Below are 17517 nucleotides of genomic sequence, written 5' to 3' on the forward strand. Positions count from 1 at the left end.
ATGGACAGCTGTACCTGTACACTCAATGCCCAGACGTATCAAGGCCGTTATTACGGCCAGAGTTGGTTGTTCTGGGTGGTGATTTCTCAGGATCTACGCACCCAAATTGCGTGAAAATGTAATCACATGTCAGTTCTAGTATAATATATTTGTGGAATGAATACCCGTTTATCATCTGCATTTCTTCTTGGCGCAGCAATTTTAATGGCCAGTAGTGTATTAATTTTCGTCTTACATCCTCCAGTGTCGCAAAACAAAGCTTCGTTGAAGGCCATCCGATCCCGACGGTGAGTCGCTCCACCTTGTCAGTGATACTTAACAGCAGCAGTACAGTGCGCTTATCTTCCATATTGAGTCACCGCTAGACTTACACTCCTGCACACTTGAGTAAGAGAGAACGAGTGGACGAGTGTGAAGCGACCGCAGCGCCGCAGTTGTCATACTCGCGTAACCACAGCGAGAACGAAGCAACTCCGTTGGCACTGATGCTAACAATGGCGCCTTGATTTGTAAGGCATAGAGTCTGCAGCATAAGACTCGTGTACTACCTGCGTCCCTGACCCCTAGCACACAGGATTTGAGCCTGGAGAAGCAGTGACTTGAGGCGATACGGAACACCTCTCCACCGAGACAGTGGAACCGAGAAACTGTCCCTACTCATACAGATGAGTGATTGCAATGTAAATTGTGGGAATGCAGGAGGACGGCGTAGGTTATCTTCAGTCAGAAAGATTGGCAACAATTAATAATAAAATGATGTCCATGGGTTGGCAGCTGCGGCGCCTGGCTGACCTTCGTACTGCCAACTCGTACACCTGCTGCACTGCGAGTGTTTCGAGAGCGGCCTATCGATTGTGGTGCGGTACTCTACAGAGTCGTGAGTACTGTCACCACATAAATGACAACTCGCAAAAGCTCAGTGCCTCTTTCATTGCAGGAGATACTCCTCTTTTGTGAAAAGTGTAGCAGCCGACGGAACCTGATACATTACAAAACTCCCACAGAGTTATATCGTAGGCTTATGTGCAAGGTACAGGAGACTTCAAGTATTCAAGTCTCCTGTGTGGGAGTTATTTTAGCCCAGCTAGATGGGCGTAATCGAAAACTTTACGTTTCACATACGTTCACACTAAGTGGAACAGTATTTCGTACCAATATCCTTCGCTATGCACCGTAGTGTGGTTTGCAGAGTATGCGTGAGCTATGCTGCGGCTCGCATTCGTACTGTTGTAGGTTTCCGTCCTCTGTTGGAGGCCACACTGTATCCTTTAGTTGACATACACTCCTGGAAATTGAAATAAGAACACCGCGAATTCATTGTCCCAGGAAGGGGAAACTTTATTGACACATTCCTGGGGTCAGATACATCACATGATCACACTGACAGAACCACAGGCACATAGACACAGGCAACAGAGCATGCACAATGTCGGCACTAGTACAGTGTATATCCACCTTTCGCAGCAATGCAGGCTGCTATTCTCCCATGGGGACGATCGTAGAGATGCTGGATGTAGTCCTGTGGAACGGCTTGCCATGCCATTTCCACCTGGCGCCTCAGTTGGACCAGCGTTCGTGCTGGACGTGCAGACCGCGTGAGACGACGCTTCATCCAGTCCCAAACATGCTCGATGGGGGACAGATCCGGAGATCTTGCTGGCCAGGGTAGTTGACTTACACCTTCTAGAGCACGTTGGGTGGCACGGGATACATGCGGACGTGCATTGTCCTGTTGGAACAGCAAGTTCAAATGGTTCAAATGGCTCTGAGCACTATGGGACTCAACTGCTGAGGTCATTAGTCCCCTAGAACTTAGAACTAGTTAAACCTAACTAACCTAAGGACATCACAAACATCCATGCCCGAGGCAGGATTCGAACCTGCGACCGTAGCGGTCGTGCGGTTCCAGACTGCAGCGCCTTTAACCGCACGGCCACTTCGGCCGGCGAACAGCAAGTTCCCTTGCCCGTCTAGGAATGGTAGAACGATGGGTTCGATGACGGTTTGGATGTACCGTGCACTATTCAGTGTCCCCTCGACGATCACCAGTGGTGTACGGCCAGTGTAGGAGATCGCTCCCCACACCATGATGCCGGGTGTTGGCCCTGTGTGCCTCGGTCGTATGCAGTCCTGATTGTGGCGCTCACCTGCACGGCGCCAAACACGCATACGACCATCATTGGCACCAAGGCAGAAGCGACTCTCATCGCTGAAGACGACACGTCTCCATTCGTCCCTCCATTCACGCCTGTCGCGACACCACTGGAGGCGGGCTGCACGATGTTGGGGCGTGAGCGGAAGACGGCCTAACGGTGTGCGGGACCGTAGCCCAGCTTCATGGAGACGGTTGCGAATGGTCCTCGCCGATACCCCAGGAGCAACAGTGTCCCTAATTTGCTGGGAAGTGGCGGTGCGGTCCCCTACGGCACTGCGTAGGATCCTACGGTCTTGGCGTGCATCCGTGCGTCGCTGCGGTCCGGTCCCAGGTCGACGGGCACGTGCACCTTCCGCCGACCACTGGCGACAACATCGATGTACTGTGGAGACCTCACGCCCCACGTGTTGAGCAATTCGGCGGTACGTCCACCCGGCCTCCCGCATGCCCACTATACGCCCTCGCTCAAAGTCCGTCAACTGCACATACGGTTCACGTCCACGCTGTCGCGGCATGCTACCAGTGTTAAAGACTGCGATGGAGCTCCGTATGCCACGGCAAATTGGCTGACACTGACGGCGGCGGTGCACAAATGCTGCGCAGCTAGCGCCATTCGACGGCCAACACCGCGGTTCCTGGTGTGTCCGCTGTGCCGTGCGTATGATCATTGCTTGTACAGCCCTCTCGCAGTGTCCGGAGCAAGTATGGTGGGTCTGACACACCGGTGTCAATGTGTTCTTTTTTCCATTTCCGGGAGTGTAGTTGCGGTTGCTTGTATTCTTCTTGTGTTGACTGGCGACGCTTGGTTTCGCAAGTGTTGCTTGTCCGCTAGTGGCAGCAGTGGTGTTATAGATATATAGTAAGTGTGGCCCTATTTTTGGGGTAACGTTGTTGTTCTTCTGGGTCGTGTGACTGAGCAGTTCGGTTGGGGACCCCGGAGGAGCCAAGAGGGCAGTTCGCGAACACGCCGGGTCTGCTGGCGGCACGCATGTACTGCCGGATGGAAGGGCTGTGGTCGCGAGGGTACACGACCTAGTCGTCATCCGGATCCAACAAGCCTTAAGTTGTGTGGATTTTAATCCTAGCAGTGAAACCTCCACCACTGTGATATCTCGCGTTTCTCCAGTGACTTGTGTTTGTGTTGCTGCTCGCAGTGTCACCGAGACAAAGAGCAGCGAGTGGAATGCTTGGGGAAGACGGATCTACACTCCTGGAAATTGAAATAAGAACACCGTGAATTCATTGTCCCAGGAAGGGGAAACTTTATTGACACATTCCTGGGGTCAGATACATCACATGATCACACTGACAGAACCACAGGCACATAGACACAGGCAACAGAGCATGCACAATGTCGGCACTAGTACAGTGTATATCCACCTTTCGCAGCAATGCAGGCTGCTATTCTCCCATGGAGACGATCGTAGAGATGCTGGATGTAGTCCTGTGGAACGGCTTGCCATGCCATTTCCACCTGGCGCCTCAGTTGGACCAGCGTTCGTGCTGGACGTGCAGACCGCGTGAGACGACGCTTCATCCAGTCCCAAACACGCTCAATGGGAGACAGATCCGGAGATCTTGCAGGCCAGGGTAGTTGACTTACACCTTCTAGAGCACGTTGGGTGGCACGGGATACATGCGGACGTGCATTGTCCTGTTGGAACAGCAAGTTCCCTTGCCGGTCTAGGAATGGTAGAACGATGGGTTCGATGACGGTTTGGATGTACCGTGCACTATTCAGTGTCCCCTCGACGATCACCAGTGGTGTACGGCCAGTGTAGGAGATCGCTCCCCACACCATGATGGCGGGTGTTGGCCCTGTGTGCGTCGGTCGTATGCAGTCCTGATTGTGGCGCTCACCTGCACGGCGCCAAACACGCATACGACCATCATTGGCACCAAGGCAGAAGCGACTCTCATCGCTGAAGACGACACGTCTCCATTCGTCCCTCCATTCACGCCTGTCGCGACACCACTGGAGGCGGGCTGCACGATGTTGGGGCGTGAGTGGAAGACGGCCTAACGGTGTGCGGGACCGTAGCCCAGCTTCGTGGAGACGGTTGCGAATGGTCCTCGCCGATACCCCAGGAGCAACAGTGTCCCTAATTTGCTGGGAAGTGGCGGTGCGGTCCCCTACGGCACTGCGTAGGATCCTACGGTCTTGGCGTGCATCCGTGCGTCGCTGCGGTCCGGTCCCAGGTCGACGGGCACGTGCACCTTCCGCCGACCACTGGCGACAACATCGATGTACTGTGGAGACCTCACGCCCCACGTGTTGAGCAATTCGGCGGTACGTCCACCCGGTCTCCCGCATGCCCACTATACGCCCTCGCTCAAAGTCCGTCAACTGCACATACGGTTCACGTCCACGCTGTCGCGGCATGCTACCAGTGTTAAAGACTGCGATGGAGCTCCGTATGCCACGGCAAACTGGCTGACACTGACGGCGGTGGTGCACAAATGCTGCGCAGCTAGCGCCATTCGACGGCCAACACCGCGGTTCCTGGTGTGTCTGCTGTGCCGTGCGTGTGATCATTGCTTGTACAGCCCTCTCGCAGTGTCCGGAGCAAGTATGGTGGGTCTGACACACCGGTGTCAATGTGTTCTTTTTTCCATTTCCAGGAGTGTAATTAGCTGTCCTCGACTTCTTTTTACTAATAGCTGCATTCTATGTTTTACTATATGTTAAGTTCAACTAGCGGTATTTTTCCTGCCTGGTGACCCCTAACGCTCCAGTGAGCGGCCCTGGAGGTTAGTGTACGTAACGGCAGTGTACGTTTCCTCGCCTTGATGCTGCTTTCAGATAAGGCGTGTAGTCTTGACCATTTCCTTGATTTGTAGGTCAGTTGGTGTTCCTTCTACTCTGGTAGTAGTGGTTCCTTTCTCCTTTCGGACGCTCTAAGCACAGCATTCTGAGGTCGTAGTGCTGACCACCGGTTCCGGCTTTGGCGTGGTGTACCATCGTTGCATTGGTTATCAGACGTTAGGTAGTTTCAGCAGATTATCATTAGTCAATCGTTAGACTCCCACTAGTCTGAGTTACCATCTTAAGTGAATGCAATTCTTGGCTGCCTTTCTCATCGATCGCGAAACTGTTTTTGGCCCGAACCTCTCAGAGGTCGATTCCTGGCGCACCGTCTGTGACTGGTCCTTGTATTTTATTATTCCATTTGTTGTTTTATTGTATGTTTCTAAATTTTTTATATAATTGCTATTCTTGGCGTTACAGCACGTATAAATGAGTGTGCTACCAAGTTTACCATCGTTTTGTCTCACCTATTTGGTGATCAGTTGCTTGTCCTTTTAAATTAACCTTTGCTGCTGTATTTGCTGCTCACCTCTATGTTTTATTTAAATTTTTTATGTAATTGCCATTCTTGGCGTTACAGCAGGTGTAAAGGTTGTGCTACCAAGTGTACCAGCATTTTGTCTCACCCGTTTCGTGATCAGTTGCCTGACTTTTTAAATTAACCTTGCTATTGCATCGCTGTTTTACAGTATGTTTGTTACATTTTTTATAATTGCCGTTCTTAGCGTTTAAAGCCTTCAGCCGTGGCAACTTGCCTTAAAATTCTAACTGAGCTCACATTTGTTTGTTTTTAAAACATTATTTACTGTGTTTGTATTTTATGCTCATCTGGTAAATTGTAACGCACTGAAAGCCACTATTAATAATAGAGTTGTTTATTCTTTCATTAATAACGTCTGATATCTTTATTTATTGCTGAGTCTGGAATTGCCCTTTTAAATAAATATGTGTAATTGCAAAAGGGAAACAGTAATTCAAATACAAATGGCTCTGAGGACTACGGAACTTAACATCTGAGGTCATCAGTCCCCTAGAACTTAGAACTATTTAAACCTAACTAACCTAAGGACATCACACATATCCATGCCCGAGGCAAGATTCGAACCTGCGAACGTAGCAGTCGCGCGGTTCCGGACTGAAGCGCCTAGAACCGCTCGGCTACCGCCGCCGGCGGAAACAATAGCAACTGATTACGACCCCGTCCACAATTGTAACCGAATCCTGCCTTCCTTGCCTACCAGGTTTCAATGTGTACATATGTGGATATAGATGTTGAGTAAGAGAGGTTGTATTGATTTTAAATGGCTTGGGAATATCAAATGTTCTTCTAAACAGTCAGGTAAGCTAATGCAAAATGCTTCTGTTACCTGTAAGGCTAGTAAAGGGGAATACACCAGCGTTGTTGATGAGGACGTCGACGCCGCCCAAGTTGTCCTTGACCCACTTGAAGGCAGCCAGGATGCTGGCTTCGTCGCTCACATCCCCGGCGATCGCGTGCAGCTTCCCTGGCGCGTCTTTGAGCGCCAGCTCCTGTTGTGAGGCACAAATTCCATACTATACACGAGAAAAAAAGAAAATAATCAAAGCAGATCTCTCACTCTTACTACAGCCTAGTCTTTCGTGTTTTGCTGTGCGTGACATTTCGAACGTTCTCATGATTACGTCGAATTTTTGATAAGAACGATTTACGTAATTTGAATAAATATTCTCCAGTTGTACTTGAGAAATCGTTTATTTGGTTAAGGTCGTACACACAGCCCAGGTTTCACGACCTAAATCCCATCTTCAGGGGCTACAAAAAACGAGGGAAACGAGAGACATACTGTATAATATTAACTAACATTAAAGGCGTCCATACATATGAACATCTGGTCATACCTCAATTCCTTACGAGAAAATCATAGCAGCCATGTTATAAAGCCACAAAGTTATCAAGTAGCATGCGGGATCCCTTGCGGATGAGGCATGAAAAGATTCTCTGTATTTTACTAATATGGTATCTGTTCTTTCGGACATGTCCGAAAGAACAGATACCATCGTTGCCCATGCAGATCATTAGAATGAAATTACAACCAAATGAAAACCCTTAGCTGCTTACAGGCGTTGACGTACGTCAACGGGGACAGATGAAAATGTGTGCCCCGACTGGGACTCGAACCTGGGATCTCCTGCTTACATGGCAGACTCTCTATCCATCTGGACCACCGAGGTCAAGTGGCCAGTGAGTCTTATGTATATGGTGTTGTGGGTTGGCAGGGGAGCCAACACCGGGTACTAGAGGAAGCCGAAAGGCACGCGTTTTAGCTCACGCAGGCTGGCGTAAGGTCTGGAACAGGACAAGGAAATTAAACTTTAGAAAAACGGACGTAGCTGGTGAAATACTTAACTTTAATCCATTAATGATGAGCGTCGCTCTTGACGGTACGTGATTACGGTATCAATAGCAACTGGTACTGGCGCCTTGCTAGGTCGTAGCAAATGACGTAGCTGAAGGCTATGCTAACTATCGTCTCGGCAAATGAGAGCGTATTTTGTCAGTGAACCATCGCTAGCAACGTCGGTTGTACCACTGGGGCGAGTGCTAGGAAGTCTCTCTAGACCTGCCGTGTGGCGGCGCTCTGTCTGCAATCACTGATAGTAGCGACACGCGGGTCCGACGTATACTAACGGACCGCGGCCGATTTAAAGGCTACCACCTAGCAACTGTGGTGTCTGGCGGTGACACCACATATGGTATCTGTTCTTTCGGACATGCCCAAAAGAACAGATACCACCGGTGACCATGCAGCTTATTAGAATGAAATTACAATGATATGAAAACCCCTAGCAGCTTACAGATGTTGACATACTGACCATCTTCTTATTCTGTGCGGATGCACAGTGACCGAACTTTTAGGGGAACGGCAACGCGCCGCGAGTAACGAGTATAATGGGCGGGGACACTACGAATGTAGTGCGGGACAATACGTCGAGAATGTGGGTTTTGCGGGAGGTGTGCCAGGGATAAATCCCTGCAGTCGCACTATCCTTGGTGTCCTCGGTGGTTCAGATGGATAGAGCGTCTGCCGTGTAAACAGGAGATCCCGGGGTCGAGTCCCAGTCGGGGCACACATTTTCATCTGTCCCCGTTATAAGCAGCTAAGGGTTTTCTTTTCAGTATAAAGATTCTTTGTGTTAACCAGAACCACACCTGGTAAACAGGGAGTGACCGAATAAAACAAGAATAAATTAATAAACAGACACTGACTGACAGCGTAATGTAACATACGAAGCAACTGCGAACGGCCCGACATGAGCCATATGCTTAAGACCGTAAAACGGACGAGTACATGTTGTGAAATGTCAATTTCTGAATCTCAAAAGTAACTTAAGTATAAGCGCCCAGCCCGCCGCATGTCGTACACGCCAAGCAAGACCGGTCAACAGACGGCCACGCGAACCGCAGTGAGAGTTCTCAGAACGCGTAGTCGTCACGGAGCGTCGCCGCCACCGAGGGCGGAACAACCGACGGAATCACAGTTGACATCACGACGACGCTCCCACGTTTTCTCCCAAACGTCATCCACTACTAGTATTTCTGCATGAATGGCATTATCTTATCTAGGCCTGGTACAGAGTAAACAATTAAAGGCCGTTTTCCATCTAACTCGACCAATGCGGGCTGGTACCCGTTAATCCTCTGGACCTGATGGGATACCAGTTCAATTTTACACAGAGTACGCGAAGGAACTTGCCCCCCTTCTTGCAGCGGTGTACCGTAAGTCTCAAGAAGAGCGTAGCGTTCCAAAGGAGTGGAAAAGGGCACAGGTCATCCCCGTTTTCAAGAAGGGACGTCGTACAGATGTGCAGAACTATAGACCTATATCTCTAACGTCGATCAGTTGTAGAATTTTGGAACACGTATTGTGTTCGAGTATAATGACTTTTCTGGAGACTAGAAATCTACTCTGTAGGAATCAGCATGGGTTTCAAAAAAGACGGTCATGTGAAACCCAGCTCGCGCTATTCGTCCACGAGACTCAGAGGGCCATAGACACGGGTTCACAGGTAGATGCCGTGTTTGTTGACTTCCGCAAGGCGTTCGATACAGTTCCCCACAGTCGTTTAATGAACAAAGTAAGAGCATATGGACTATCAGACCAATTGTGTGGTTGGATTGAGGAGTTCCTAGATAACAGGACGCAGCATGTTATTCTCAATGGAGATAAGTCTTCCGAAGTAAGAGTGATTTTAGGTGTGCCGCAGGGGAGTGTCATAGGACCGTTGCTATTCACAATATACATAAATGACTTGGTGGATGACATCGGAAGTTCACTGAGGCTTTTTGCAGATGATGCTGTGGTGTATCGAGAGGTTGTAACAATGGAAAATTGTACTGAAATGCAGGAGGATCTGCAGCGAATTGACGCATGGTGCAGAGAATGGTAATTGAATCTCAATGTAGAAAAGTGTAATGTGCTGCGAATACACAGAAAGATAGATCCTTTATCATTTAGCTACAAAATAGCGGGTCAGCAACTGGAAGCAGTTAATACCATAAATTATCTGGGAGTACGCATTAGGAGTGATTTAAAATGGAATGATCATATAATATTGATCGTCGGTAAAGCAGATGCCAGACTGAGATTCATTGGAAGAATCCTAAGGAAATGCAATCCGAAAACAAAGGAAGTAGGTTACAGTACGCTTGTTCGCCCACTGCTTGAATACTGCTCAGCAGTGTGGGATCCGTACCAGATAGGGGTGATACAAGACATAGAGAAGATCCAACAGAGAGCAGCGCGCTTCGTTACAGGATCATTTAGTAATCGCGAAAGCGTTACGGAGATGATAGATAAACTCCAGTGGAAGACTCTGCAGGAGAGACGCTCAGTAGCTCGGTACGGGCTTTTGTCAAAGTTTCGAGAACATACCTTCACCGAAGAGTCAAGCAGTTTATTGCTCCCTCCTACGTATATCTCGCGAAGAGACCATGAGGATAAAATCAGAGAGATTAGAGCCCACACAGAGGCATACCGACAATCCTTCTTTCCACGAACAGTACGAGACTGGAATAGAAGGGAGAACCGATAGAGGTACTGAAGGTACCCTCCGCCACACACCGTCAGGTGGCTTGCGGAGTATGGATGTAGATGTAGATGTAGATGAATCCGCCTCAGTTACCCTGTGTCGGCGATTGCTGCGCAAACACCGTTTCCACGCCGTTTCCAGGTACGCGTACACCATAGTTATTCTACCACGCAGACATTTGGGGTTACACACTTCTGGTATGAGACGTTCACCGGGAGAGGGTGGGGGGGGGGGGGGTCCACTCGAGGCCGTACTGCACAGTAACCCTGGGTTCGGTGTAGGACGGCTGTGGGATGGGTCGACTGCTGTGGCCTGTTGTAGGGTTGTGAACCACTGAGGCCAACGGCAGGACGAAGCCTCTCCGTCGTATCTAGGTCCCCGGTTTAATACATACATGTATACCATAGCTTTGACATACCAATCGTTATCGTCACTTCACCAATTAAAAACTTCATGTCAATAAGAAACCCAACGGGCACAAGGCTTGAACCGTATTGTCAAGCCAAACTGTCTGCACTGCGGAGGAAGACATGGTGCCCGCTAGAGGGCGCTGGAGCACCGATATGTGTGCCGGGGTCTACGACTTTGCGTGGCTTACATGGAAGCCACTGGTCAAGTAAAGAATTTCGCATATATGTTTACAGGAACCTGAAATTACGCAATGGTCCACAATCCGGTACAAAGACAATTTTTACGTTGAATTTACTGTATAATACTACAGAATAAAATTGTCTCCGTTTATTACAAATAATCTTAAAAGAAAAATTTATGGAAATCCTTTATAAAAAGGCCTGTACATCAGGTGCTAACTCGTTTATATAATTACAAATATGTATTTGAAGGTAAGACCAGTACGAATGTATTAAGTCGATACATAAAATATCATCTATTGCTTACATTTTGGACTACATTGCTCACGTCGGTTCGCAGTAATTAGTTTATTATTTCATGAAGACATTTCTGGTGAAACAACAACGGGCCTTCAAAAGATATTGAATTAAATCATATGTTCCAGAAGTAACTGAGGAAGGTAATTGTCTTATTCGTTCCGATCGAGAAACAATACATCAAATGAAACTTCCTGGCAGATTAAAACTGTGTGCCGGACCGAGACTCGAACTCGAGACCTTTGCCTTTAGCGGGCAAGTGCTCTACCATCTGAGCTACCCAAGCACGACTCAGGCCCCGTTCTCATAGCTTTACTTCTGCCATTCTGGAATACATCAAATATTCCAAAAAATTCCGGCTATTTGCCGTTTATTCATTAATCAAACAATTGGGATTTGAATGGGTATTAATGTAAATTTCTAACTTTTCTCGTAATATAAATTATTGCTCTTATTATGGAGTTGCTATACATTAAGTGAACTTTACATGTCTATTAGCTTATGTTCAAGGTCCCGTAGATGTGCTTCCATGGAACTGTTGTTGCTTGTGCAATCATACACCTAAATCGTTTTCTAATACGTCCACCCATCTGCCCGAAATAATACACCTGTATGACCCGCATTTATTCTTTTATTTTCCCGCATTCAAAAAATGGTTCAAATGGCTCTGAGCACTATGGGACTTAACTGCTGTGGTCATCAGTCCCCAAGAACTTAGAACTACTTAAACCTAACTAACCTAAGGACATCACACACATCCATGCCCGAGGCAGGATTCGAACCTGCGACCGTAGCGGTCCCGCGGTTCCAGACTGTAGCGCCTAGAACAGCACGGCCACTCCGGCCGGCCTTTCCCGCATTACTAAATGTATTTGAGGGGGGTGGGGGGGCTCTAAAGTATGGCGCAGAAGTTTTCCTAACTTTGTATTTGTCCAAAAACCTCTCTGTATGTAATCTTTACTGAAAGCATGTGCAAATTTTTGAGACAACGAGCTGTAAATGGCAGAGATATATATTTCGTATTAACACGAATAGAAGGATATTTTCTTTTTTATTTTGCGAAACACTTTTTCAGCCATCTTCTCTTGTAGCCATTTGCCTTGCCTATCTAAATAATGGTGTCAGTTTCTCTATTCTTATATTTCTCATCTAACTGAATCTTATTGAAGCTTCATGATAGCTATAACACGGCTGAAACTTAATCATTGGTAGTTCAACAAACACCTCTAACGGCGCAATTTAAAGGCCACCCTTCTATCTGTTTGCAAAAAGGAAGAGCATCCAAACCATACATTTGTATACTGTCCTCGGAGCAAGTATGACATAAACGTACTTGAAAGTAATCTTCGGGCTCTTGGTCATCAGCTCCTGAGCAGCCTCCAAACCTTGTTAGAATCTAGTGATACAGCAACGTATAAAATACAGTACTAGTTCGTCAAGAGCACCAATATCACGATATAGCTCCACACGCTGCTAATCTAATGCTCTTGGTATTTGAAATTCGACGGGAAGACGAAGCGCAATTAACTGACCATATTCCCACGTGCTACTCAGGGGTATATGGAACGCTCAGTCTGTAAATGAATGTCACTCCTGTATTCATGTGTCTGAATACTGGTGTATCTATACGTGTGGCTGTAATGAGCAAATGTCGCTCTTGTGTCCTGTTCTCATTTTCTGTCTAGATGGTACTTATAGACCTGCACAAATATTCAATTCTCTGTACGCAGTTTTTGAAACAATTCATGCAGGACATATAAAAGATGACTTGCTAATTTGGATTAATAATCATTAATATCGATTGAATGTTTACCAATGACGATTTATCATTTGTTATTGTGATCTATACATTCAGAGTGAGACGACGATTGAAAATTTGTACCAAGGGCGGCATTCAAACCCAGGTCTCCCGTTCACGAGGCAGATGCGCTAACCACTACGCCACCCTGGCACATTGGCTTTGCACAACTGCACAGACCACCTAACAGGCCTCCCTTCTCAGTGCGAATTCCCAGCCACGCATCAGTCCAGGATCCCCTGTTATTTTCGATACTGCGATGCTATTCCAACACAATTGGAGAGTATCTGCAATGCTTTTGAGTTTAGGGGTATAACAAGTGGGATGAGGTGTGAAAGGGAGTTTGGACTGAGGAAGGAGGCATCCTAGGATAGTGCATGCTGTGGTGGAAAACCACTGTGCCAGGATGGGGTAGCATTAAGTGCGTCTGCCTAGTGTGCTGGAGACATGAGTTCGAATCTCAGCCTTGCTAAAAGATTTCATTCGTCACTTCAGTTTGTATACATACATCACAGACGTTTGAGACTTGAAAAGGTCTCTCGAATCATACAGTTTCGTTTGATTTCTTATTGTGTTACCAGTAGAATTTTTATAGCATACTACTTCTGTGTATCCTGTGTTACATTTTCGCCTTGTTTACTCGTTTCATTATACTGTGGATGTTAAATTTGTTTTATATCGGAATCTGTCCCTTGTTAAGCCCATGTAACTTCGTAATAGGCGGGCCGGCCGAGGTGACCGAGCGGCTCTAGGCGCTTTAGTACGGAATCGCATGATTGCTACGGTCACACGTTCGAATCCTGCCTCGGGCATGGATGTGTGTGATGTCCTTAGGTTAGTTAGGTTTAAGCAGTTTTAAGTTCTAGGGGACTTATGACCTCCGATGTTAAGTGCCATAGTGCTTTTTTTCCTAAAAGGTGAGACTTAAAAAATGTAATGTATGGCGCACTCTGAGCTGTCAAAACAAACTGTACTAATGTCAAGTGTTGAGATGGTTGTAGGGGCATGTTCCGAAAGCCAATAAACAAAAATTAAAAAGGATGTGAGCAGGTCTCTACACACCTCGCTTCTTGTGATCATCAGTGCCTGGCTCCGAGCGTTTGGTACCGCACTTTAAGAAAATCATATTTGCTCACCACAGATTGGGAAAGGATTTGGAGTGAGTACTGAGATATACAAAACGGAACTTTTGTCGTCAACGCGCATTATTCCCAAAGTCTCTACACTACTACGGAACGGATTATCAACGGATTATCAATGTCGTTACATTGGCAGTAGAGACAAACCGCGTTGAAAATAATCCTGGATTTTGTGTATGCGATTCACGGGCATCTAAACAAACTGCATTCGATATCTGGAATGGTTGTGGTGTAAAGCTTTGTAGAGATAGACGCTAGGCCGTTTCGCTTCGTGATGGTATCATAGCTGAGATCTCGGTAACTTTTTGTTTCGTTTTAGGAAAATAAGGGCAGAATACCAATACGTTTTAGGTTTTGTAATGCACATTATTATATTACTGATTGTTTTAATCAATTATGCTGCGGCGGTGTCGTGAAATGGCCTCGTCGTACGCCAACTGGTAGTGTCCCGAAAAACTTAGATTTGGTGCTAAGGCTTGCGGAAAATTTACGATTCACTTATATGTTTAAAAAGAAAATCCGTTTTTATTTTCTGTGATAATCTTTTTAACATTTGGTCACCCCTTAAATATGAATGGCAACATAGTCGTTGCCCGTGTCATAGGTCCTAATTGTACTGTTTCCTGATTGTCATTGATTTAAAATAAGCATAATGGCATGGGGATCTGTATACTCCACAGGAAATGACTCAGTCATGTACAAATCTTACCTGCAGCGTAGCACTACTGCCACGGTTCTTCCTCAATAAGACCAGATATTTTAAACACCATTTATACTGAAGTAATTAAAAAAACCCAGAAATACTATAATTGCACATAGAAACCAGAAATACAGTCTAATACAAGAACACGAGCCAGATGCTTTGTTGACTGAACCTGGGACCAAGAGGCATTATTGTTTAAGACATTGAAATAATAAGCCCGCATCTCGTGGTCGTGCGGTAGCGTTCTCGCATCCCACGCCCGGGTTCCCGGGTTCGATTCCCGGCGGGGTCAGGGATTTTCTCTGCCTCGTGATGGCTGGGTGTTGTGTGCTGTCCTTAGGTTAGTTAGTTAGGTTTAAGTAGTTCTAAGTCCTAGGGGACTGATGACCATAGATGTTAAGTCCCATAGTGCTCAGAGCCTTGAAATAATAAAAAAAAGGAATTTTTTACCTTCATATATATTGACGAAAAGCACACTCTGATCATTACAGCATCCCCAAGCCAACAATATCTGGTGTCTAGCCCATCAAAACAATATGACAACATCTCAACAAGCACTCTCCATGGGAACTTCTCAACAACGACTCACCACTGCTACGTCTCAACAAGCACTGCCTACTGCTACTTCTCAATAAGCACTGCCCACTACGACTTCTCGACAAGAACTGCCAGTGGAGGCGGCTGAATAATACTCTTTGGCGCAATCTCTGGCGCTGTGAGCCTGTGTAGCCACCTTTCACAGTGCCGACAAAAAAAGTATGGAAATTAAGCAAATCAATCGTGGTTTGATGTTGGCCACATAAGAATCTCTTTGCACAAAAGAAAGTGAAAGCGGTACCTTCACTGGACGAACGTCTGCATTTCACCCACTCGCTAAATGCTTTTATTACACTTCAACTGGCAACCACATCGCTGTTTGTCCCAGTTATGCATCTGATACTACTGTTAACAACCTTAGGTATCTTCTTATTAAATATTATCAATTAGCGATGGCCTCAGGATAGTGGTTAAAAAATGGTTGAAATGGCTCTGAACACTGTTGGACTTAACATGGGAGGTCATCAGTCCCCCAGACTTAGAACTACTTAAACCTAATTAACCTAAGGACACCATGCACATCCATGCGCTGTGACCCAGTGTAGCCACCTTTCATATGCCCCTCCTCCACGGGCTAGAATTTGATGGTATTTTTGCCAGCATTGGCGGTGAAAATACCACCAAATTCGTCCAAAAAATACAGACAAAAATTAAAAAGTAATCTTAATAAGTAAATATCGCATAAGTAAATAAATTTTGGCTTTGCACTGACCTTTCAATGACCTAATATATAAAATACAGTAAGGAATACAAATGCTTGCATACATGTGATTTTGCATAATAGTTTACATAAGTATTATTCAATCAATGGCACCAGAAAAGACGAACAGGTACAGGTAAGAATCTCATAACATTTCATAAACAGTAAACACACAAAAAATCAGTTTTTACAAATATTCACATAAAACCCTTTCAATAGTTCAATAAATAAGTAGAACTCCTCAGAGTAGTTGACAGTTCCAACAGTAGCACCCAGCAATGATCAACAGGTGCAAATAGCAGTCTCATAACATTTCATCAGCAGTATTTAAACAGCTTCAACAGTGGCACCCAAAAATGGCGAGCAGGCACAGACGCCAACAAGTGACATTATCTCAGTAGAAGCAGTCCATCAGTGGCACCTAGCAATGTTGAACAGGTGCCAACACCAACAAGTGACATCATTTCAGTAGAAGCAGTCCATCAGTGGCACCCAGTAGTGTTGAACAGGTGCAGACACCAACAAGTGACATCATTTCAGTAGAATCAGTCCATCAGTGGCACCCAGTAATGTTGAACAGGTGCAGACAGAACCAAGTGACATTATTTCAGTAGAAGCAGTTCCACCAGTGGCACCCAGTAATGTTGAGCAGGTGCAGACACCAACAAGTGACATCATTTCAGTAGAAACAGTCCATCAGTGGCACGCAGTAATGTTGAACAGGTGCAGACACCAACAAGTGACATCATCTCAGTAGAAGCAGTTCCATCAGTGGCACCCAGCAATGTTAACAGGTGCAGACACCAACAAGTGACATCATTTCAGTAGAAGCAGTCCATCAGTGGCACCCAGCATTGTTGAACAGGTGTAGACACAAACAAGTGACATTATCTCAATAGAAGCAGTCCATCAGTGGCACCCAGTAATGTTGAACAGGTGGAGACACCAAAAAGTGACATCATTTCAGCAGAAGCAGTCCATCAGTGGCACCCAGCATTGTTGAACAGGTGCAGACACCAACATGTGACATTATCTCAATAGAAGCAGTCCATCAGTGGCACCCAGTATTGTTGAACAGGTGCAGACACCAACAAGTGACATCATTTCAGCAGAAGCAGTCCATCAGTGGCACTCAGTAATGTTGAGCAAGTGTACGTAACAGTCCATAATATTCACTATCACTAATTAGACAGTTCATCAGAGTTTATCAGCAGAAATTAAACATTTACAGTGGCACCCAGCGATGTTGAATAGGTGCAAGCACGAACAACAGTTTGAATGCACACACAATTGCTTTTACAAAATTATTATAAATGCTCTTACACTAAACATACAAAATATAATAAACACACAAATGATATCAGATAATTGTCATAGTAAATATTACAAATACACAAATATCAGTAAACCTATAATATTTATGGGTGTCGGTGCAAGCCACAACAAACAAGTAAAATAATATTTAGGAGATAGGTCGGTACCAATTATTTGGGATTAGGAAAGGAAAACACACAAAACACACTCACTCATCTTTCATCCACATTAAGTACTACTGTGTAATTGAATAGTGTTAACTGTGTAAATGTGATTCTGTCCAAAATTTTATGTTCAACTTGTGTATCAAGTAGTAGTGGCAGCAATGTATAACAGTCAATAATA

General features: G+C 46.0%; 1 protein-coding gene across 1 annotated transcript in view; it reads right to left on the reverse strand.

The window, feature by feature from the left end:
• LOC126161430 (farnesol dehydrogenase-like) overlaps positions 1-17517 on the reverse strand; it is a 163869-nt gene that overhangs the window by 47925 nt on the left and 98427 nt on the right. The window contains exon 2 of the mRNA XM_049917232.1: positions 6332-6494. Coding sequence (XP_049773189.1) covers positions 6332-6494 — 163 coding nt within the window. The remainder of the gene's footprint in view (positions 1-6331; positions 6495-17517) is intronic.

The sequence above is a fragment of the Schistocerca cancellata genome, chromosome 2 (assembly GCF_023864275.1).
Source record: "Schistocerca cancellata isolate TAMUIC-IGC-003103 chromosome 2, iqSchCanc2.1, whole genome shotgun sequence".
NCBI lineage: Eukaryota > Metazoa > Arthropoda > Insecta > Orthoptera > Acrididae > Schistocerca > Schistocerca cancellata.